At 40.0% G+C, this 24650-nt stretch overlaps 1 protein-coding gene across 1 annotated transcript in view; it reads left to right on the top strand.

The window, feature by feature from the left end:
- Window positions 1-24650, top strand: part of LOC140482086 (uncharacterized) — a 186418-nt gene that overhangs the window by 97844 nt on the left and 63924 nt on the right. Inside the window, exons 18-28 of the mRNA XM_072579024.1 lie at window positions 518-616; window positions 11532-11585; window positions 12108-12215; window positions 15894-15947; window positions 16055-16153; window positions 16263-16316; window positions 17573-17671; window positions 18571-18624; window positions 18726-18779; window positions 20404-20457; window positions 23844-23897. Of these exons, the coding sequence (XP_072435125.1) occupies window positions 518-616; window positions 11532-11585; window positions 12108-12215; window positions 15894-15947; window positions 16055-16153; window positions 16263-16316; window positions 17573-17671; window positions 18571-18624; window positions 18726-18779; window positions 20404-20457; window positions 23844-23897 (783 nt within the window). The remainder of the gene's footprint in view (window positions 1-517; window positions 617-11531; window positions 11586-12107; window positions 12216-15893; window positions 15948-16054; window positions 16154-16262; window positions 16317-17572; window positions 17672-18570; window positions 18625-18725; window positions 18780-20403; window positions 20458-23843; window positions 23898-24650) is intronic.

Here is a 24650-nt window from a genome sequence, read left to right as displayed (position 1 = left end):
TTCAGCTAGAGCGTGGTGAATCTGTGGAACACATTGCTGTGGAAGTTTGTGAAGGCCAAATAATTTTGTGTATTTAAAACAGAGATAGATAACTTCATGATTAGCAAGGAGATCAAGGGTAACAGGGAGAACATAGAAGAATAGGAGTTGAGAAACCTATTAGCCATGATCAAATGGGACAGCAGACTAGATAGGCTGAATGGCCAAATTTTCCTCCTATATCTTATGGTCTAATGGGCCTAAATATAAGTTGACAAAAGCCAGGCCATTTGCCTTGATTGTGCATTATTTTTTTCCATGGTAGAACAGATTGGGTAATGATTGTATTGTAACTGCCTTTATTGAAACAAAAGAAATATCTCCAAGGCCTTGTAGAAGCATGCAATGGATTTATTAATTTTCAATTTAATAGTTCAGTTTTTAATTCTTGTGTGATTTTACATGAAGGATTGAAAAGTATGAGCAGCATAGATTCCCGAACAGATACAGCATTCACAACATTGTCTTTCCATTCCAGGGTCCTCCCGGTCAACCTGGCAGCCCTGGCGGACCAGGTCCAATTGGTAGCCCAGGGCCAGCAGGTACTAATGGAGTTCCGGGTTCCAAAGGTCTACCAGTAAGTGTTTGCAATGCAATTGTCATTTCAGTGCACAAGGGAAATTTCATGCTCATCATAAAAGTTCATATTTTTAAAATAAAGACTCAACAAATATAATATCGTGAATTGAGGAATGATTGTTCGACAAAACAAAAAAAGGACAGGACTAAGTGGAGTAAGTGAGGACTGCAGGTGCTGGTGATCAGAGTTGAGAATGTGCTGCTGGAAAAGCACAGCAGGTCAGACAACATTCGAGAGGCAGGAGAATCGACGTTTTGGGCAAAAGCGCTTCGTGGGTTCATCTTTGAATTGGCAAGCTGTAATCAGTGGGGCACAAGAAGGATCAATGCTTGGGCTTCAGCTGTTTGATTTTATTTGATCTTATTTATTATAGTCACATGTACCTAAGTGAAAAGCTTTGTTTTGTGTACGGTACAGGCAGATCATAGTAAACAAGGACATACAGATCATAGGGTGCTTAGACAGAGTGAGACATACAAGGTTATGGCTGCACAGGAGATGCACATGGAAAGACCAACATTAGCAAGATCAGCATTATTTAAAGTTAGAGAGGTCCACTCCCTCAGTCTAATAACAGCAGGGAAGAAGCCGTTTTTGAACCTGTTAGTGTGCGTGTCCAAGCTTCTGTACCTTCTGCCTGATTGGACAGGTTGAAAAAGAGCATTATTGGGGTGGGAGGGATCTTTGATGATGTCAGCAGCCTTTCCACAGCAATGAGAAGTGAAAATGGAGTTCATGGATAGGAGGTTGGCTTTGGTGATAGTCTGGGCTTTTTGTAGTTTGTTATGGCCCTGGGCATACCAGGTTGTTATGTATCTGGATAGAATGCTTTCTGTGGTGCATCTGTGAATATTAGTGAGGACATGCCCCCTTGACCATTGCATCCACATGGGGGTCCAGGACAGATTTGTAATCTACATCAATTCTTTAAAATGATGCAAAACTCGATGAGAAGTTAAGATTGTGGATAATGTAAGGTGACTTTGGGTAAGATGAAGAATATTGGTGAAGAATCCACTGTGTGAAGTTATCCATTTTGGGAGCTGTACAGGAAAGCAGAAGCTGTTTGAATGGTGACAGAGCAGGAAATGCCAAAGTATTCAGAGAGATCTGTGTGTCCTTGTAAGAATCACAGGGAGTTGTCATGCCGGTAAAGAAAGCAATTGGGAAACCAAAGGGCCTATAAGCCCTTGTTGCAAAAGAAATTGAATCTAAAAATGAAGAAGTCTTACTCTATTAGCCAGAACTTTGGGAAAACCACACAAACATGCACACATTTGGTTTTCTTTCCTAAGCGAAGATATAATAGCCTAGGAGAGATTGCAATGCATGCTGATTTGATTGATTCCTGGGACAGGAGAAATTGAGAAAATTGGAAATATGTTCATTGGAGTTTGAAAGAATGAATGATGATCTTATTGAATCATGTAAAATTCTTGAAAGAGTTAAAAGACTTTTCTCCTGACAAGGAATCTAGAATTAGGAGTCAAAATCTCAGAATTGTTATTCAACTTCATAGTGAATTGATACAGAGCGGCTTGCCAGGCTATTTCAGAGGGCAGTAAACAGTCAATTTTCATGAATGAGACTTTGATATTTAGGATTGAGATTGTCCTGAGTTCACAGGACAACACCTTGTGTAGAATGTCCTTATTGAACGAGCTGTGTGATGCTTGCCTGCAATGATGCGCCCCATATCTGAAGTCACATGAGTATGACAAGTTTGGAAGGTCTTTTATAAATGATGTTATTTACATCTGAACACTCACTTTTTCATCACAAACAACAAAAACCAAAATTGCATGCACTATCATCATTACCCAAGCTCATCTATTAACATCCATCATCCATTATTCCATTGAGTCCCACTTTTGTCCATGTATTTACATATGTGACATCCTTAGCGTATTTGTGTCTTGCTATGTTACACATGTGGATTGTCAACTTTTCCTCCAACATCTGCTGTTTGGATTGATGTGCTCTCTGGTTTTGGTTCAATATCTCCTCAGTTGATGCTGCTGATTTATGCTTTCGGCACCTTTTTCATTTAGCTGTGTTATATAGGGAGGCAGTGGCACAGTAGTAAATCACTGGACTAGGCTGATGTGCATGGAAATGGATTTGAATCCCACCATGAATTACACAGATCTTGAAAATTGATTTCATTAAAGCCTAGAATTAAAAGCAACCATAATTGTCTCAGTGTAATCATGTAAATTGTCATAAAAATGGATTTGGTACACTGATGTGCTTTCGTCAAGGAAATCTGCCATCCATATATGATCTAGTGACTTCAGACACTCAACAATGTGGTTGACTTTTTACTGCCCTCTGAAATGGCCTGGCAAGCTGCTCTGTATCAATTCACTATGAAGTTGAATAACAATGGACGTCTCTATGATCCAAGGATGTCAGCTCACTACCACATTCTCCAGAGCAGTTAGACATGGGATAGTCAATGACACACACATCCCATGAACTAATAAAAGAAATCCGTGCCTGACAATGTTTCCTTTGTGGTCCTGAATTAGGATCATTACCATTGCAGTGTGTTTGTTTAGCTGCCAATGAATGCAAAACAATAAACCTCTTCTGAAACATGTAGGGTCATAAGTCCAAGCTTTTGACTTGTTTTTGCCGAGAGGAATGGCTTTAGCGTTGCGTCAAATATCTGGAATTTCAGATTTTCAATTTTGTCATAGCATTAAGCTCAGGTGCCAATTTGTTCAATTAGAATGAACATCATTCCATCACAGAGTGTCAATTTTATCTTTGATTTTTTTGTGTGCGTGCCTTGCTCTAAGACAGTTTACATTTAAGGACTCCATGTGCTTTTGAATAGAATGCTGTAAGCCTGCCTGACAATTAGTTGCAATGGGTTTTCAGAATGCGTAGATATAGAAATCAATTGGCTTGCTGTAACTTTTCATGTCTTATGTGCTTTTCAGTTTTAAATAAACTAACACATGGATTTGATCAAACCTTGAGGAATTGATTGATAATCAGGCAATTATCATGAAAATGGCCTGGTAATTTACATTGGAAATGACCAATCTGATGTGGCCTATTGTACTTGAAGTGTCAGGAAGCATGATTCATAACATTAGTCTCATACAAAACATCAATGTTATCAAACTGCCAAAACATGTGAAAATTCAAATTTTGTCAGAAAACTGGTTACTATTCTTTATTGACTTCAATTGATACATGACAAATCTTTTTGTGAAGATAACATAAGAACATCCGCCATTCACTAAGATCATGGTTGATCTTTTCGTGGGCTCAGATCCACTTACCCTGCCTCTCCCCATATCCCTTAATTCATTTATTGTTAAAGAAAATCTATTTTAGCTTTAAAAACATTTACTGAAGTTGTGTCAACTACTTCACTTGGCAAGGAATTCCACAGCTTTACAATCCTCTGGGTGAAGAAGTCAGACAATAGACAATAGGTGCAGGAGTAGGCCATTCAGCCCTTCAAACCAGCACCACCATTCATTATGATCATGGCTGATCATCCACATTCAGTATCCTGTTCCTGTCTTATCCCCATAACCCTTGATTCCACTATCTTTAAGAACTCTATCCATCTCTTTCTTGAAAGTATCCGGAGACTTGGCCTCCATTGCCTTCTGGGGCACAGCATTCCAAATATCCACCGCCCTCTGGATGAAGAAGTTTCTCCTCAACTCTGTTCTAAATGGCCTACCCCTTATTTTTAACTGTGTCCTCTGGTTCTGGACTCACCCATTAGTGGAACCATGCTTCCTGCCTTCAGAGTGTCCAACCCTTTAATAATCTTATACATCTCAATCAGATCCCCTTTCATTCTTTATACTCGAGTGTATACAAGCCCAGTCGCTCCAATCTTTCAACGTATAATAGCCACGCCATTCTGGGAATTGACCTCGTGAACCTACGCTGCACTCTCTCAATAGCCAGAATGTCTTCCTTCAAATTTGGAGACCAAAACTGCATACAATACTCCAGATGCCGTCTCACCAGGGCCCTGCATAGATGCAGAACAACCTCTTTGCTCCAGTACTCAATTCCTCTAGTTATGAAGGCCAGCATGCCATTAGCTTTCTTCACTGCCTGCTGTACCTGCATGTTTGCTTTCATTGACTGATGTACAAGAACACCGAGATCATGTTGTACTTCCTTTACCTAACTTGACTCCATTTAGATAGTAATCTGTCTTCTTGTTCTTGCCACCAAAGTGGATAACCACACATTTATCCATATTAAACTGCATCTGCCATGTATTTGTCCATTCACACTGTCTTCTCATAACTTCCTCCTCACATTTCACCCCTGCCACCCAGCTTTGTGTCATCAGCAAATTTGCTAATATTATTTTTAATGCCTTCATCTATATCATTAATGTATATTGTAAACAGCTGAGGTCCCAGCACCCCACTGGTCACTGCTTGCCATTCCGAAAGGCACCTGTTTATCACTACTCTTTGCTTCCTATCAGCCAGCCAATTTTCAACCCAAATCAGTATTTTGGCCCCAATACCATGTGCTCTAATTTTGCTCACTAATCTCCTATGTGGGACTTTATCAAAGGCTTTGTGAAAGTCCAGGTACACTACATCCGCTAGCTCTGCCTTGTACATCTTCATAGTTACATCCTCAAAAAATTCCAGAAGATTAGTCAAGCACGATTTCCCCTCTGACCTATCAGGTGACTTTGACCTATCCTGTTCCTGCTATCCAAATGAGTTATAATATTATCTTTTATAATTGACTTCAGCATCTTTCTCACCACTGACGTCAGGCAGTCTATAATCCCCTGTTTTCTCTCTCCCTCCTTTCTTGAAAAGTGGGACAACATTAGCCACCCTCCATTCTGCAGGAACTGACCCTGAATCTATGGAACATTGGAAAATGATTACCAATATGTCCACAATTTCTAGAGCCACCTCTTTAAGAACCCTGGGATGCAGACCATCAGGTTCGGGGACTTATCAGCCTTCAGACCTAACAGTCTATCCAACACCGTTTCCTGCTTAATATAACTTCCCTTCAGTTCATCCCTTACCCTAGGTCCTTCAGCCACTATTACATCTGGGAGATTGCTTGTGTCTTCCCCAGTGAAGACAGATCCAAAGTACCTATTCATCTCTTCTGACATTTCCTTGATCCCCATAATAAATTTACCCGTTTCTGTCCTCAAGGACCCAATTTTAGACTTAACCATTTTTTTTCTTTTTGCATACCTAAAAATGTTTTTACTATCCTCCTTTATATTTTTGGCCAGTTTGCCCTCGTACCTCTTTTTTTTTCTCCATGTATTGTCTTTTTAGTTATCCTCTGTTGCTGTTTAAAAGTTTCCCAGTCCTCTGGCTTCCCACTCATCTTTGTTATGTTATACTTCTTCTCTTTTATCTTTATACACTCCTTAATTTCCCTCATCAGCCACAGCCACCTCTGCCTCCCCTTAGGATCGTTCTTCCTCTTTGGATTGAACTGATCCTGCATCTTCTGTATTATACCCAGAAGTACCTGCTTTTGTTGTTCCACTGCCATCCCTGCTAGGATGTTGAACCATTGAACTTTGGCCAGCTCCTCCTTCATAGCTCCATTGTTCCCTTTGTTCAACTGCAATACTGACACTTCTGATTTTCCCTTCTCCCTCTCAAATTGCAGATTAAAACTTATCATATTATGGTCACTACCTCCAAATGGCTCCTTTACTTCGAGGTCCCTGGTCAAATCCGGTTCGTTCCACAACACCAGATCCAGAATTGCCTTCTCCCTGGTAGGGTCCAGTACAAGCTGTTCTAAGAATCCATGTCAGAGGCACTCCACAAACTCCCTTTCTTGGGGTCCAGTACCATCCTGATTTTCCCAGTCTACCTTCATGTTTGAAATTCCCCATAACAACTGTAGTAATACCTTTGCGGCAGGTCAATTTCGACTCCTTGTTCAACTTACACCATACATCCAGACTACCGTTTGGGGCCTGTAGATAACTCCCATTAGGGTCTTTCTACCCTTAAAATTTCTCAGCTGTATCCATACTGACTCTACATCGCCTGATTCTATGTTCCCCCTCGCAAGGGACTGAATATCATTCCTCACCAACAGGGCCACCCCACCCCCCTCTCTCCATCAGTCTGTCCTTTTGATACCACGTATAGCCTTGAATATTCATTTCCCAGGCCCTGTCCACTTGAAGCCACATCTCAGTTATCCCCACAACATCGTACCTGCTAATTTCCAACTGAGCCTCAAGCTCATCCACTTTATTTCTTATGCTTCGTGCATTCATATATAATATTTTTAATTTGTTACTCCCCTCACCCTTCCTATCAATCCCTATTTCACTTGACCATACTGTATGATCCCTTCTTAAGTTTTTTGCTCTGTTGATTCTGTTGTCTTTCTTAACTTCTCTTATTCTCACATTCCCTTTAACTTATTCTTGAATTTCCAGTTTGTCCCCTCCACCCCACTACTTAGTTTAAAAAACATGTGTTGCAGTGGCAAACCTGCCTGCCAGAATGCTGGTCTCCCACCTATTAAGCTGCAAGCCGTCCATCTTGTATAATTTATCCTTACCGCAAAACATACCCCAGTGATCCAAGAATTTAAATCCTTGCTTCCTGCACCAGTTCCTCAGCCACACATTCAAGTCCATTATCTCCCTGTTCCTGCCCTCTTCAGCCTGAGAAACTGGAAGCAAACTGGAGATAACCACCCTGGAAGTCCTGCTTTTCAGGCTTCTTCCGAGTTCTCTGAAGTCCCGCTGTACAATGTCCCTCCTCTTCTTCCCAACATCATTTGTGCCGACATGCACCATCACCTCTGGCTCTTCACCTTTGACCTTGAGGATTCCCTGCACTCTGTCAATGATGTCCTGGATCCTGGCACCAGGAAGGAAATATACTGAATCCCGCAGAACCCCTTTCAGACCCTCTCACTATGGAGTCCGTTATTATCATGGCTCTGCATGATATCTGACAGCTTGGCTCTGCCTCCATGCCAATTTTCGATTGGCAGACTTGTCCAATTGGACTGGCAATGTTGTCTGTCTCAACAGATTCCAACAGAGTCAACCAGTTCACGAGAGGTACTTCCCCTGGGGTCTCTTGTACTTGAATCATCTCTTCCTTCCTCATTGTTATCTCCCTTCTTCTCTCTTCTGGTATGCTCGGTGTAATGACCTCGCTGAAGGTCCTGTCCAGAAAATTCTCGTTCTCTCGGATGAGCCTGAGGTCATCTAGTTCTTTCTTCTGTGCTGTAATATGCTCCTTCAGAAGCTGAATATGTACACACTTTCCACAGCTATAGGAGCCAGAGACACCATCAGTTCCCTGACCTCCCATATCATGCATGCAGCACACTGAATCAGCTTGGCAGTCATGTCTTCACCCTCTTTAAACTGTGGCATAATCTCCTTCTCTATTCAGTCCTAATCTGCTCCCTCTAATCTTGAGGCTATGCCCTCTTATCCTAGTTTTACCTACCATCCTCTCAACTTCTATCATCTATTCTCCTCATGCTTTTCTGTGTTTATAAGATCCCTCCTCATTCTTTCCAAATACCAATGAATATAATCCCAATCTACTCAGTCTTTTCTTGTAAACCAATCCCTTCAACTCCAGAATCAACCTAGTGAACCTCCTCTGCACCCCCTCCAGTGCCAGTACATCCTTTTTCAAGTAAGGAGACCAAAACTGCATGCAGTACTCCAGGTGTAGCCTCACCAGCACCTTGCACAGCTGCAATATAATGTCCCTGCTTTTAAACTATCCCTTTAGCAATGAAGGACAAAATTCCATTTGCCTTCTGAATTACTTGCACCTGCAGAGCAATCTTCTGTGATTCATGCACAAGGACACCCAGGTCCCTCTGCCTAGCAGATTTAAGTAATAATCCTTTTTACTGTTACTCCTACCAAAATGGATGACTTCACATTTATTAACATTGTATTCCATCTGCCAGACCTTTGCCCACTCACTCACAGTATCTAAGTTCCTCTGCAAAGTTTCAGTCCCCTGCACACTGCTCTGCCCCACTCATCTTAGTATTATCTGCAAACTTGGACATACTACATGTGATCCTCAACTTCAGATCATCTATATGAAAAAGGAGGCAGAATGAACAACAAACTCTGTATCATCAGTCTAATGAGAAGATTCCTGATTTTCAGAAAGATCTGAAGCAACTTGCATTTAAAATAAATCAGGCTGAGCAGGAGCATCTATAGAAATATCATCTTGAGCTCCAAGCAACGTCGGAGAAAATGACTGTCCTGCAAAACAAGTGGAGATGCACATCACAAACAAGGAGCTAAAAACCACTCCTGAAGCGATCCTTTCAGAGAAAAAAAACACTTCTAGCAATGATGCTCCAGTGAAGAAACTAAAGCAGGATATATATGAAACCATACAACCACAGAAGCAGGAAGCGAAAGTGTCTAGGCTTTGAAGAAAGCAAACAAAAATTCGGAAAAGGTTGGGCGGTTATCAGAGCAGGAGAAAAGTATACTTGACCCATAAGAGGCTAAACTTTTGTTGGTATTGGAAGGATTCCGAGCATAAAGCTACAAGCTTTACAATTAGCTAGAAGCTCTGAAGGAACTGAACAGTAAGTGCCAAGAAGATTTGACCCACTTGAAACAGCTTTAAGGAAGAAGATCAGTCAATGCCAAATCTGAAACGAATGTTAACTATTATGCAACAGGATAAACATGTGCTGAAGCAGCAGCTACAGTCCATGAAAGAGCAACTTGACAACACAAACAGGAACAGCAGATAACATCATTGATGACTATAGACAACAAACAGCACCTCCAGACAAAGTTACCATCAGGAGATCCAGAAGTATCAGAAGTTCCCTCTGTATTATTGAGACCCATTAACTCACTAGTTATTGGATAGAGTTAAAACTTTATTTTGGAAAAGAAGGGACTTTTATATGTATACTTTGCCTTTAATGAGTTCACCTTTTAAGGTCTCCATGTGGTAGGTGTGCCTTGTGGACAAACCTACCACCCAAGATTGACGCCAACAGTAGATCTCTCGACTGATGGTAGATTTTCTGCTTGGAAAGATTCAAGCCCCCTTAATTTCACACTAAGATCCTACACCACTTTCGTCTGACTCTAAAGACCTCATGAGATCTCCCAATGCATCACATTGCACAAAACCTTCACTAACACATTAATAATAAATCACAATGCACAAAACCTTCACTAACATTTTAATAACAAATGAATATCGAAAAACCTTGGATGTTCCACGATAATTTGCTGAACTCATACGAGTGCAAAATCCTTCAAGTTCAACAGTCTGGATTTATGAGAGACCATTTAAACTGGAGTAATGCTAGGTCAAGCACCATAATCAATATTAGACATCGACTGATAATCTAGTCTGTTCACTCTGCAGACTTACATCACTCTTGCAACTTTGATGGGCTGTACCAGACGTAGTATTGCAGTTACAGGTTAGACAGTCCAGGTTAGACTGTCCGCTCTTGCTGAGATAATACAGTCTGAAGCCAGCAAAGGCTTGGAACAGCCTGAAGGCTTTCTGCAAAGCCACTTGAAACCTCTCCCATTGACAGTCAGCGCCTTGAGCCAATGTGTTGCAGAAACAGGGTAGAGCAAGTATTTAGCTGGATAAAAGACACCCTTGATAGAGGTACAGGTTGATCAATTGAGTTTAGTGCATATTATTGAAAAGGTGCTGCTGGATAAAATTATGATTGGAAGAGTTTGTATTGGACTGGGGTGTACAAAATTAACCAGGTTTAATCCAACAGGTTTAATTGGAAGTACTAGCTTTCCTGCTTCTTCCTTAGGTAGCTGTGGAGCAGGATCATAAGACACAAAAGAATGCAGTGTCTTGCAACTGAAATGATATATTGAAATTATGAAAGGGTTGTTTTGTATTTTAGTTTATGTCTGAACTATGGCCGCAAGAAGCTTTAATAGTTATAATGAAGGAATGGTATGTTTGGAAATGTTGATGAACAAAGTTTTGAGCTCATGGAACTGGATTCTGATGATTTGCTCACATGTAACTTGTTTGGACTGTAGATATACCAGCTTCCTTGTCCATTCATTCTCTGCCCTCTTCTCCTAAATTGATCACTGAATCAATGACTCCACCTTCAGAATGGCCACAGGCTGCCAACTTTGGATCACTGGATCCAATGAGTATCGGAGAGCTTCTTCCAACAGGTTAAGGAATCATGTTTCAGGATGCCATTGGTCTGCTTGATGGTGCTTGTTATATTGTACAGTCATGTATGTTACGGCTACAGAGTTGTCAGCCTCTTTGTACAGTGTTCTACAGTGAATAGTTGCTGAGCAACACCTTATCTGCTTTGACATGGTGCCTATGATGTTGCTGACACAGATTGAAAGCACTATGATTGCTGCCAGGACAGTAGGCATTCATAGGTATCATGACATTGCAGCTGTAATGCCACATCAGCAGCACACAGAGTCATAGCTCGTGTGGTTATGATAGTTCTGTATATTGACAAAGTTATCCATTGCTAATAATGTTTGGGAATGAGACTCTGTTTATTTAGAAAGTGCTTTGAGAAATATTAATTGGTCAAATATACAAAATACTCAAGCTCAGTCTGAGTGTACTTGTAACTACCTTGCATCATTTTAAAACACCGGAGTTTAAATTTCTAATGCAGTTCAGTGTGCTTTAATGGGGGAAAAAAAAATCGGTGTTCCTCATCTATTCTTATTGAAGTGTAGACTTTTAATTTTTCCAGACAACTTTCTGTAGAGGTTAACAATAAATATGTTATTTCCTTTCAAAATACCCAAATAATTCCTGATTCAGAATATAATTTCACGCAACTTGTTTTAAAAATGATTGCCTATCATTATCAATTTTGTTTTCTAACTGGAAACTCTTCACTTTCTTAGGGTGAATCTGGGAAACTGGGAGCAAAAGGAGACCCTGGTCCACAGGGGGAATCTGTAAGTCTCTTTATTTTGTACCTTTCTGTCTGGATGAAGGAAATAAACTGAATAACTAAACTTGTGAATTGGGATAATTTTTACTGAGCCATTTCAATAATGGTTTTAGGTATTGCAGTTTATGAAAACCTTATCAGAATAATGGAATTAGTTGACAAATCTAAATAAACATTAAATGTTTTTGTGTTTTAAGTATGCCTTTTTATGAGTCTAATTATTTTTTGTAGTAATAACAGAAAATAGTCATATTAACAAAGAACACTGATGAGCCTCTTCAGATCTAGTCATCTATGTTTACTTTTGTTTGGGGGAATTATGGAAAGACAAGGTGATAAGCTGCCATGCTTACTAACTAACAACTACTAGGAAGAGGTACATTACAAAGAAAGATCCAATTTCTCTTTTTACAATGGTGAAAAACTAAGCAAAATGCATGTTGTTCAATCTCGATTATTCAACAAAAGATTATAATATTTTGCTATATTTCACATGTTAAGCCATGTGCATTTTTCTTCTTGCTAGGGAACACCAGGAAGTCCAGGTGCCCCTGGTCCTGCTGGTGAAGAAGGTAAAAGAGGTCTCCCTGGTGAACCTGGGTCAACTGGTGCAATAGGCCCTCCTGGCGAGAGAGTAAGATAAAATCAATGTCATACACTTATTTTCTATGGTAAATATGTAACAGTTGGTACTAAGTATGGGCCATTACACAGCATTAATTAAAATTGGAGCTTTCTATATGAACATTAATGTCCATAAGTTCATATGCCTAACTGCTGTGTATTTGTAAAAGATAATGGGAACAATACACCAATGATGTTTGTATTCCCAAGAATATAGAAGGCTCTAGGCTGAATTATCATAATTTAAGATGTTAACAAAACAGCTGTCATAAATAGAGCAAAGATTTTTCCATTGGTAAGAAATTCTAATACTAGAAGGCACAACCTTTGGGGCGCCACGGTGGCACAGTGGTTAGCACTGCTGCCTCACAGCACCAGAGACCTGGGTTCAATTCCCGCCTCAGGCAACTGACTGTGTGGAGTTTGCACATTCTCCCCGTGTCTGCGTGGGTTTCCTCCGGGTGCTCCGGTTTCCTCCCACAGTCCAAAGATGTGCAGGTTAGGTGAATTGGCCAGGCTAAATTGCCCGTAGTATTAGGTAAGGGGTAAATGTAGGGGTATGGGTGGGTTGCGCTTCGGCGGGGCGGTGTGGACTTGTTGGGCCGAAGGGCCTGTTTCCACACTGTAAAGTAATCTAATCTAATCTAAAGTAATCTAATCTAAAATCTAATCTAACCTAAAACTTAGAGCTAGATGTTTGGGAGTCAATTTAAGAAATATTTCTACATGTAATAGGTGATAAAAATTTGGAATTGCCTTCCATCAGCAACAAGCAATAATGAATGAATGATTAATTTCATATTTAAGATTGGTACATTTGTGTTTCTGACAAAAAAATAAGTTTATTACACAGAAGGGAAAGTCAAAAATAAAACATGCTGAACTAGCTAGATATAGAGCACAGTTGGAAAAATCTTAAAACACTTAACAAAACAAAGTTTCAATGTATTCCCCAACATCATCACTTCACAGTGATTCAAATCTAGACAAATTACATCTCGATATCAAATCTTTAAGTTTGACTTAACTGATTCGCCTCAGTTTACGTCCTGTGAACTGTGGAGTGTTTGACCATAAATGCATCAAAATTGAGGGCTTATGTTTCCTCACATTTTATTAACCTGCAGATTTCTAAACAACAAATGAAACAGAAATTGCTGGAAAAACTCAGCAGGTGTGGCAGCATCTGTGGAAAGAAAACAGAGTTAACATTTCGAGTCCAGGGAGCATTCTGAAGAAGGGTCACTACATTTGAAACATTAACTGTGATTTCTGCCCACAGATGCTGCCAGAGATGCTGAGGCTTTTTTCCAGCAATTTCTGTTTTGTTTTTGATTTCTAACATCCACAGTTCTTTTGGATTTCTACACAAACTCTTTTAGTCTGTATAAAGTGCACAAAGTAACCGCACTGTGTGTTGGAGCAGAAAATAAAGAATGGTATTGGACAGGCTACGGCCCTGGCTCACTGCCTCCATTCACCCATCTTTTCTTCGTATCATGTCGATACTCTTGTCAGACAAAAATATAGCAATCTCTGTTTTGGAAATTTCAATTTACAAAGACTTTGGGAGAGAATTCTAAGATTTCAACTATTTCATGTGAGAAAAACTCCTTCCAGACTTCACTTCTAAATAATCTAGTTCCAGTCATGTTAGGGTGTCTTGTCTGAATTCCTCCACCAGAGAAAATAATTGCTGTGTCTGTTTTAAATCACTCACGAGATGAGGACATCGCTGGCTAGGTCAGCATTTATTGCCAATCCCTAATTTCCCAGAGGGCAGTCAAGAGTCAACCACACTGCTGTGGGTCTGGAGTCACATATCAGTCAGACCAGATAAGGATGGCAGATTTCTGCCCCTGAAGGACATTAGTGAACTCGTTGGGTTTTTCCGACAGTTGACAATTGTTTCATGGTCACAATTAGACCCTTAATTCCACATTCTTTATAGCAATCAAATACTGTCATCTGGTATAGTGGGATTTTTACCCGGATCCCCAGAACATTAACTGAGTATGGGGATTAATAGTCTAGCAATAGTACCACTAGTCAATTGCTTCCCTTATATCTACCCCTTCAAATCCTTACTTATTTTCTGAAGATCCAAATCAGATCATCCTTGAACTTTCTAAATTTAAGGTAATACAAGTCACATAATCTAAAATTAAACAAATTACAGCAGATGCTGGAGATCTGAAACAATAACAGAAATTGCTGGCAAAACTCAGCAGGTCTGCTGTTCTATGGTCTGAGACTGGCAGATTATAATTGGCGAAGGCTCACCAGACTCAAAGCAGTCTTAACTCTGCTTTCTCCCCACAGATGCTGCCAGACCTGCTGAGTTTCACCAGAACTTTGTGTTTTTGTTCACTTTAATCTAATCTATCCTCACAAAATAACTCTCCAAACCCTAGTAAAACACAGTGAACTTACTCTCCATCCACTGAAAGGGATTTCCTGAGTGTACCTGAAATATTCACAGGCACCACAACAAATGCTAACCTATCCTAGTGGCCTCAACAAAATGTCATCATCTACCGTCCATTCAATTCAGGCTAGCTTCCTTCCTTTAGATTAGTTTATACTTTTCCCAATTGTTTAATAACTTTGTTTCCAATGGTAGATTCTAATAATTTCCCCACATTTGATATATTCATAATTTATTTTAAATGTTAACAACAACTGATATCTTATGCAATTCTTTTAATGCTCCTTTTTGGATCTCTTCTTATATCTATTTCTGTTTGTAATACTCTCAGTCCACCAGCTTACCAATTTTCCATACATATGTTCAACTTATTAAGATCTTACCTTATTTTAAAAATATGCTTTCACAACTGGAGCCACTTTTTAAGAAGGATACAATTGTTATATATCAAACTAGATACTTTGTACCTGTTATGGACCAAGCCAGACCCCTTCAAAACATTTCAAGAAAGTAGCCCAAACCCAAAGTAGCCCAAAGTAGTTCTTTTAAGCAGGTGTAGTGTGGATATTCCAGGACTGATGCAGTTGGACAAACCATTTAGTTTTAAACAAAACAGAATTTATTTACAAGATTACCAAATGAAACACAAGCAGAAGAGAACAGAATACCGAATAACGTAACCTATCCGAAAACTCAACAGATGATCCCAGCTTAATGATGCTGTTCCTAATACTTGCAAAAGTCCCTGTAAACACCCCTTTGCATCAAAGGTAAAATCAAAGACAGGTCCTTAAAGGAGAGATGTCAGAGAGAGAGAGAAGGATCAGCAGGGACCTGCTTCTTTGAGTCCAGCAGCTTTTACAACACTCCCGCTAAACACCAGACGAAACCTGAGAAAAGCTGAGCTGGGAGAACTGCTCTTTCATTGTACAGTGCTTTTTCTTCAAAAATGTTGCCTCAGGCTGTATCTGTTAGCTATAATTAAACTGAACTTGAAACCCTTCAACTTAGACTTGTCAGAGTCTGTGTCTATTATGACCACTTTGAAAAATAAACCAAAGACGATATAATCTTGTTCAAGGAGCAGCTTCATCACAGTACCATCCCAAATCTTAATGGCAGCACAATTAATTACTTGCAGTTAATTATCTGTTTTGTGGATCACTGTGGCTCAGCAACATTAATAACTACATATAAGATAAATCAGTGGTGTATATATATTAATAATATTGGAAACCTGACTTTCTGTCCTGCTTCTAGGGACCTCAAGGCATGAGAGGTGTCCCAGGTACAAGTGGCCCACCAGGAGAACAGGTCAGAAGATCTTAATATACCTAAATTCAGCTTTAATTTCTTTTCCTCATTGTCATTTGGATAAATGATTCTGAATATTTAATTCTGAACTAACTTTTTGCTGCTAGGGTCCTGCTGGAGAAACTGGTCCACCAGGTCCCATTGGGCATAGAGGTGCTAATGGTGAATCAGGTCGTCCTGGAGATGCAGGCATACCTGGTCAAAGGGTAAGAAGCAGAACGTTAATAAAGACATAATAAGGAAAAAATGCTTGCAAAATTAATTTTAGAGACAGTTTTATTCACTTGATTTTGAATTCCTTTTCTGTGTTTTTAGGGACTTACAGGAAACCCAGGCAGTCCTGGTCCTGAAGGTAAACCTGGACCACAGGTAATTTCCAGAAGGATAGCAATAGACAAAGGGCATTATTTACATCATTAATTTCCAAATAAACATCTCCTTTCAGCTTATTGGGTTTATAATTGATGAAAATAAGAAATCATCTTGCAGATTGTCATCCAGTCTGTCAGAAAACCTAGTCACCATAATGAGTTTTTAAGTATCAAGCAACAATAACCAACAGAGAATACAGAGGGACCTCGATTATCCGAAGGACATGGGCAGGGAATATTTTGTTCGGTTAATTGAATGCCAGATAACATAGTTTAGCCGAGCATCAGGACTTTGCAATCTTGCCGAATAATCCGATATTCGGATAATCGAATGCCAGATAATCGAGGTTCCTTCATAATACATACATCAGTCAGTGATGCTACCAGTAAAATGGAAAGTGAAATTTCTGTATGAATTTTCTATACATCCCACTATCTATCAGAAACTTGCACATTTTCTTTCGTGTAAATATGTATAACTTTCTACCCACCATACTTCCTTCAGTTCAACTGACAAAAACAGTTGACACTGAATGACATGAATTGTGATTCATGAAATATTGGTTGACTTGCTAGCTGGATCAACTTTGCTCCCTTCCATTCAGTTATCCTTGAGAAATAACTTTCTTCTCCCCATATTAAGGATGGTTGTCATGTTGGAATTTGCGAAGGAAAGGGTAAGGACAGATGCTAGTCTCAGGAACAAGAATAAAGAATTACTGAATAACGCAAAGACATATAAAATAGTCGACAAGTCACCCATTATTTAATCTATGTGCTTTCATCAGGGACTCAGCTGGTAGCTGTCATGGTGGATTAAAGTAAGAGTAACCACAGCGATCTACCCTGAGCAATGTCATGGTGGATTACACCAAACATCCAAATTAATTCAAGTGTGGCCTCTGTTTGATAAAACAGAAAGATTAAAGGACCCAAGTATTGAGGTTTGAGGTGGGAGGGAGTCAGTGATTCATGTGGAAATTGATGCATTTTAAATCTACATTATTTGGCAATTGTCAAGATTCTGAGCATAAATATCTGCTTGTTTTCTGGTTTTCACTGCCTACTATGATGTATAAATATTGATTATCTATGCTGGTTGTTTATTGACAGTGATAATCATTTGTATATACTTGGCAATATTAATCTTTGTCTTTACTTTGTTTTGTTTTGGACTGATCTTCCCCAAGTTACATATGTTTGTGTGCTTAGGGGTGAATTTTATTATTTTGCAATTTACATTTTTACCAACAGGGTCCTTCTGGAGATCCAGGTCCTTCAGGCCAACCTGGTTCACCTGGACAAAGAGGTTCACCTGGTGTAATGGGGTTTCCTGGTCCAAGAGGAAATGATGTAAGTGCAAGTTATTTATAAAACGTATCTCTCGTCACTGTTTTGGCTGGGTGCCATGCTTTGTTACAAACATGATGTATTGTTATGCAAATGACATCACAACTCTGGAGTCATGTTAGCAATAACATTGAAACCAATTGTGAGTGAACAACTTTATTTGGTGGATCTCTATTCCAGAAAAAGCTTAGATTGAAAAAAGTTTCCAAGCAGTCAACAGTGCCTCATGGATTCTCACTGAATCTTTTAATGTGGCAAAAAGCTGTGCAAGTGGCCATTGATGCTAAATGCAGGAACACTGGAAAGCAATTAATTAGATACATTGCTCAAAGAGCTAGCACAGTAACGGTGGCACAGTGGTTAGCACTGCTGCCTCACAGCGCCAGAGACCCGGGTTCAATTCCCGCCTCAGGCGACTGACTGTGTGGAGTTTGCACGTTCTCCCAGTGTCTGCGTGGGTTTCCTCCGGGTGCTCCGGTTTCCTCCCACAGTCCAATGATGTGCAGGTCAGGTGAATTGGCCATGCTAAATTGCCCGTAGTGTTAGATAAGGGGTAGATGTAGGGGTATGGGTGGGTTGCGCTTCGGCGGGGCGGTGTGGACTTGTTGGGCCGAAGGGCCTGTTTCCACACTGTAAGTAATCTAATCTAAAGATGGGTTGATTTGTCTCCTGTGTTGGAAGATTCTACCATTGTATCTCCTAATATTAAAAATTGGGAAGCAGAAGATAACCCATACATAGGATTCTCATTAACTATCAGGACAATGTTGGAAATTGCTTTTGAACCATGCATAAAGTGACATCTTCTCTTTCTTCCCCCTTCCCGACCACACCACACCCCCTCCCCCACCCCCCACCCCCCCCCTCACCCACCACCCCACCCACCACTCCCAACACACCAGGGACTACCTGGTAAAGCTGGTGATAGAGGATTTGTGGGTAGCCCTGGTCCACAGGTATGTAAAGGCTGCAAATATTCAATTTCATTCTGTTGAAAGAGACTCTTTGCCAAATGTTATTTATGCACAGCTTATTAATACTTACACTATATTGACAGGGTTTACCCGGAAAACCTGGATTAGTTGGTCCTCCGGGCCAGCCTGGCACAGCTGTAAGTATGTTTCTGAATTCATATGTTTGAAATAAAAATGGTTTCTCTCTATCTTAAGTGGATTTATTTAAACAGTTTCTTAACCTTGATGTATGACAATTAATATTTATCTCTTTAATTTGCTGTACCAATCATTCCTTTGACAACACTGACAAAGCCAAGTTCATTGCCCAACTATTATTCACATGAGAGGGTGTTGGTGGGCTTTCTCTTGTAATGATTTGTTAGACCACTTCAGAATATAATAGAATCAACCGTGGAAACAGAACAGCATGTGATACAGATCAGGACAGGATCTTAATGAAGTTTTAGAATAATTTAGCTGCCTTCACAGTCAGTTGTCAACTATTGCAAAAATTGATTCATGACCTAAATTTTATGACTTGCCATTGCAAGATTGGAGTTACTGGGGTACTTATCTAGTACTATTACCTCCACATTACTGAACTACTTTTTGCGCAGAAATAGGATATTTCCTGAACTGGGGTACAAACTGACATTGATTACACCATGAATCACTCAAGACGGCATTGGTCTTCCCATTCTTTCATTATCATCAAGCTGTCAGCACCCATTAACTGCAGATACAGCTCTGTGGTTATGGTTTGTCACAGAAGGCTGTGGAAACCATGTCAGAGATAGGTTCTTGATTAGTAAGGGGATAAAGGGTTACAGGGAGAAGGTGGAAGAATGGGATTGAGAAACATATCAGCCATGATCAAATGGCAAAGCAGACTTGATGGGCCGAATTGCCTAATTCTGCTCCTACACTGTGTGGCCGTTTGGCAAGATTTGGGGGGTTTACACACGGTTGGTAAACAATGACCTCAGCCAGTGATGGACCCAAGCTGAGGCCAGAAGAATGGGAAGTCAGTGAGTATGGGAGGATGAACAGTGGCTGGCAGTTGCTGGTTGGATTAGTGAGGAGTCAAGATCAAAGTCAAGTAGCTTTACCTCCTTTGGCTCCTTATTAGAATATTTGTTTTATGAGAAACGTATATGCTGGAAGTCTCCAATGTATCTCTTGAGGATCTCTCAACAGGTTACATGGATTCAAGGTAATTCTGAATACAATATGACATTTGATTCAAAACCATGTATTAGACCAATTATAAACATACTCAAAAACCTTCATACTTATTTCATGAAGGCACCATGATGCCTTAACTGTGCCTGAACCAGGATGGGATCAGATGGTGCAATGGGGACTGTGTGTTCAGCATCGCCTAACTAACCTCTGTGCACGTCTTCTGCCTGTTCCATTCTTCCCAGGTATGTTTTGCTGAGAAAATTGTTAATCACCATTCTCCCCAAAATCCCGGCCACCATCCTCTGAATTGGTTCCCATCTCCGTCAGTCTCTACAACAGTTGTAGCAGCTGATTAGATAGAGCTCAATGAAGATCCTACTAGTTTCTTTTCTTTGATACTTTCATGGTCTGGAGAATTCCAGTTTTGTTCCAGAGATGGTTTATGCAGAAAATTGATTCTCAATTATGACAAGGAGATGAACTTTAGATAAAAACAAACTCATCATTTATTCAATAGTATAAGCTTGTTATTTGATTTGAACAAATGTATTCAGATAGTTTTTCTAAATTTTTCAAACATTTGTCTTTTCTCAGGGTGCATCTGGTGATAAAGGAGAGCCAGGTCCTCAAGGATTTCCAGGTCTTCAGGTACAATTAATTTGATTAACTCTGGTTTGAAATAGAAGGCTGTGGAAACCATGTCAGAAATAGATAGCTTACTGATTAGTCAGGGGATAAAGGGTTACAGGGACAAGGTGGAAGAATGGGATTGAGAAACATATCAGCCATGATCGAGTGGCAAAGCAGACTTGATGGGCCGAACTGCCTAATTCTGCTCCTGTATTGTGTGGCAAATAATGTTTTGCCCTTCTGTGGTGTTGATAAACTTCCTTTGGTATGCTATAAAATGACAAGGATGCACCATCTCGACTTGAGAGTTTACTCTTTTCAGGGAGAAAAGATTAAAGACACTCTTCAGCTGAAGAGTAGTTGAAGCTTAGAGGATAGTTTTATTTGGGCTCAGGGAAGGATTGTACTGTTGAAGAGTAGAGTGGTGTACGGGATAAGACAGAGAATGGCAACAGACCTCCTGGCAACGGCAGGAGTGTATCGTTTCTGAGAATGAAGGGAAAGACTACATGCATAGGTTGGAAATAACGGGCAAAAGAGAGCATGGATATACTATTTCTATGTCCAAAAGCCCTATGTCAATCAATAGCATTCTTAAAGTTTTTAGTGTAAATCATTACTCCGTCTAGTGATACACAACCAACCCATGATCTATTTTCAGGATTGGGGCAGCAGGGAAAGGGAAGAGTAAATCAGAGTGGGAGAGTAGGTTTGCACAGGAAGAAGAACACCAGAGTTAGGTATTGAAGGAGAACAGGGGAAATATGGGATTGCAAGGATCAGTTTGGTAACAGAGTGAAGAGTAGAGAACACAGGAAGAGAGAGCAGAGTGGGCGGAGGGGAAGAGAAAGGGAAAGGGAAATAATTAGACAGGAGAGAACAGCAGCTAAGAATACACCTCCATTTTAAAATTGATAAACAATACCTTTTTTCAACCTCCAGCTTTAGATTTTAAATGTGAGGCCACAATATTTGTTTTTAAATGCCAGATTCTGAACTTGCAAACCTTGTTTTCCCTCTGGCTTTCAAAATAAAAATAATTGATATGAGTTTCATGGTGAGCCTTGACTTTAGAGATTTCCGAGATTCAAGGTTGGGGGATGGACATACCTGGGACAGAAAAAAATGGAGGTGGTTTAAAAGGTGCTGTGTTTTGCCTTTGATTTCATTAACTGAGGATGTCTAAAGGAGAACCAGAGTCTAATGTCAGTCAGGAATGATGACACCTCCCTCCTTCCTCTGAGATGTCAAAAACCTGATAGCAACAACTGAAGCTTTGCGATTGTAGAAGATGTAGTCCACCACAAGCCTGGAGAAACATTCCATAATATGTGGCCCAAGCAGGGGGACCGTTTTTGGAAAATGTTGATGATCTGTTCCAAGACCTTCCTCCTTCCAGCACAGCTTGCAGTGTCAGAATGTTGTGGGAATCAGGAACCACATGAAGGTTGGGGAGCTTTCATTACCACATATCCATCCTCTGTTCTACACAGTGGCAGGGAAATGCTGGAATCAGCCAATTAACTCAAGATAAAAACTTCAAAGCTGCTTTCAAATTTAGCAGGAATGCACCAACATGGTGGCCTGTATGCCAGCTGCGCATTCAGGGAGTGGAATTCCTGGACATCTGCCTGCTAAGGGATGATGTCTACAGCCCTATGCAGATGATTGATAGCTCCCTGGAAAAACTACTTGCATATTCCTACTGCTTCTCTCTACTTTGAGAGAAAATAATATATTTCCCCTTCCTTATGTATAGAGTACCAGTGATCTGTGTGACACAGTGACACTGTAAAATGAGATGTTGTTGGTTCCAACCTGTAAGGAGTCTGAGACATAGAAATTTTGCTACATGGTAACTCTGACACGTACTGGGAGTGCTGTCTCTACTCTGCTCTGTGGCATTGGACGCTGTGGCAAGTGGCTGACACAATTCAGTAAGCACCTTGCTGATGAACTATGGCTATCTCAATCTGTGCCCCTGACCAGGAAGAAGGTCAGAGAAATGCTGAAGACACATGGTGAGCACAGTCTCCGATAGCGAGGCTTCCTCCTGCTTTGCATACAGCTCTCCAAGTCTGCTACCTCTACTCCACACCCCAGTCATGCTGCAGCCCAAAGAGATGCAGCTATAATCCCCAAGAGAGAAAGCAAGCTTTCTGGACTAAAACTTTCTCTGTTCTGACTCAAAGAGCCTGTGAAATTTTTCCAAAAACACAATCCATTACTTTTGCAGCAGGAAACCAAAGCTAAAAGCCATCCAACTGAAAGTTCATGGTAATACCTTTCAACAGCACTGGGGAAGAGGTTCTGTTCTATATATTTAAGAAAGTGTCCAAAATGACAATTAGCTATTCAAACCTAAATCAGGGATGACTGACATTACGTTTATTCACTCTGCATCTTTTTTGTGCATCTAATCTGTGGACCATACTATTGTCCTTCAGAACATGGCCATCAGCAAAAGCAGCATTGTATGTTGTCAGAAATAGGATCATTATCATTTTTACCAGTTCCACACTTCCTTAGTGCTGAAACCAATGCTGCTACCGAGTGGAACTTTTGGCCTTACAGCCCAATTAGACTTGTGCTATGACAAAGAAGCTAACAATACCATGGAATACTGTCACATGTCTCACAAAAGTCATAACTTACAGCTTTATCCGCACAACAGTAGCACTAACCAGTGAGCTAGATTTCCAGTGAACCCCAGTAGGTTCAAACCATATTCCAGAGATTAGAACACAACATTTTAGGCTATATTTCCCTGCAGTGCTGCACTGTCAGAGGTGCAAGCTTCCAGATTCACCATTCAATCTAGAAACCATTTGTTTTCTGTAATGAGTGAGAAGGATCCAATAACTTTATTTAAAAAGGAGGAAAGAAGTTCATGTCCTCTGTCCAATATTTATTCCTAAAAAAATGTTGCTAAAACAATGATCCTGTCAGTTTTCATTGAAGGTTGTACAACCTTGGTATGTACAAATTGATTACACAATTTTCTATACTACAGAAGGGTTTATACTGAGAAACATAGTAATAGGAGGAGGCCATTCAGCTCTTTGTTGCTGCCAGTCACTTACATTGTGGTTGATCTGCAAATTAACTGCATTCAACTAGCTTGGTTTCATAACCATTAATATCTTTGCTGTACAGAAGTCTCACCAAGTACAAATTTGAAAATTGGAAACTTAAAAAGTATTTAATTGGCTTCTGCAATATCCTGAATCATGAACAGTGTTATATAATGCAAATCATTATTTTGTGCACTTTCCAGGAACAGTTATAACATTATTAAGTCAGTATAAAAAATGAAATTGTGAAGTATTTGGAAGTGTTATTTTATCATCAATTTTCATGAACTTGTGGGTTTAACCATTATCCTTCACTTGGTTATTCATTAGGGTCTAAGTGGTGCCATCGGTCCTCCTGGTGAAAGCGGGAAACCTGGTGAGCCGGTAAGCTGTTTAATTTCATCAATGCTTAATTCGATTATTACAATTTTATCCAGGGTAACTCATGGCAATACATTGTTAGAAATATTGAAATGAAATACTTTGTTTAATGTAATTATTTACCCAAGATACAACTAGAAAATTACACAAAGATTTGTGATAAAAACAACTCCTGCTAATTCTGCAATTTCCAGACCCTAAAACAATGGAAATCTCCCCTGGGAAAGCAGACTGTGCTATCTTCATGTTAATCTTCACACTGCATTGCAGAAATTAACTGGATGCTGAGTAACATAATTGTTAATGTCACAACCTAAAGCAAAATGTAGATATGTTTACTGGATATTCACCGCGATGAAGGGGCTGTAGGTTGTGGTATACCTGGTTTCAGCACTTGTATGCTTTGGTGTCTATAACAATGATCAGAAACTCTACTTCTGAGTGAGTGCACTTTCTGCATACTAAAACTCTATGACTGAGGTTGGGTTTGTATTGAAGGCATCATGGATTAAATAGTTTCCATCAGTTCTGTAGGTGATCTTCACACATACAGATAATTTGCTAGAGATAAGTTTATCATTGCAGTTAGGAAAATGGTGGAGAGAATTGACACCAGTTTGATATCAATTCTCTTAAGGTACGGTTTATGGAGGTTTGGTTGGTGAGGTTTTTCATGTTTTACTGAGATCTGTCTTATGACTGAAGTTCATATAAAAGACAGGCATTAAGTTATCCCAGACCAGTGTTTTCAGCAAG

Source organism: Chiloscyllium punctatum, chromosome 10, assembly GCF_047496795.1.
Source record: "Chiloscyllium punctatum isolate Juve2018m chromosome 10, sChiPun1.3, whole genome shotgun sequence".
NCBI lineage: Eukaryota > Metazoa > Chordata > Chondrichthyes > Orectolobiformes > Hemiscylliidae > Chiloscyllium > Chiloscyllium punctatum.
The sequence above is the reverse complement of the archived record's forward strand: the minus strand, read 5'-3'. Positions and strand labels throughout refer to the sequence as shown.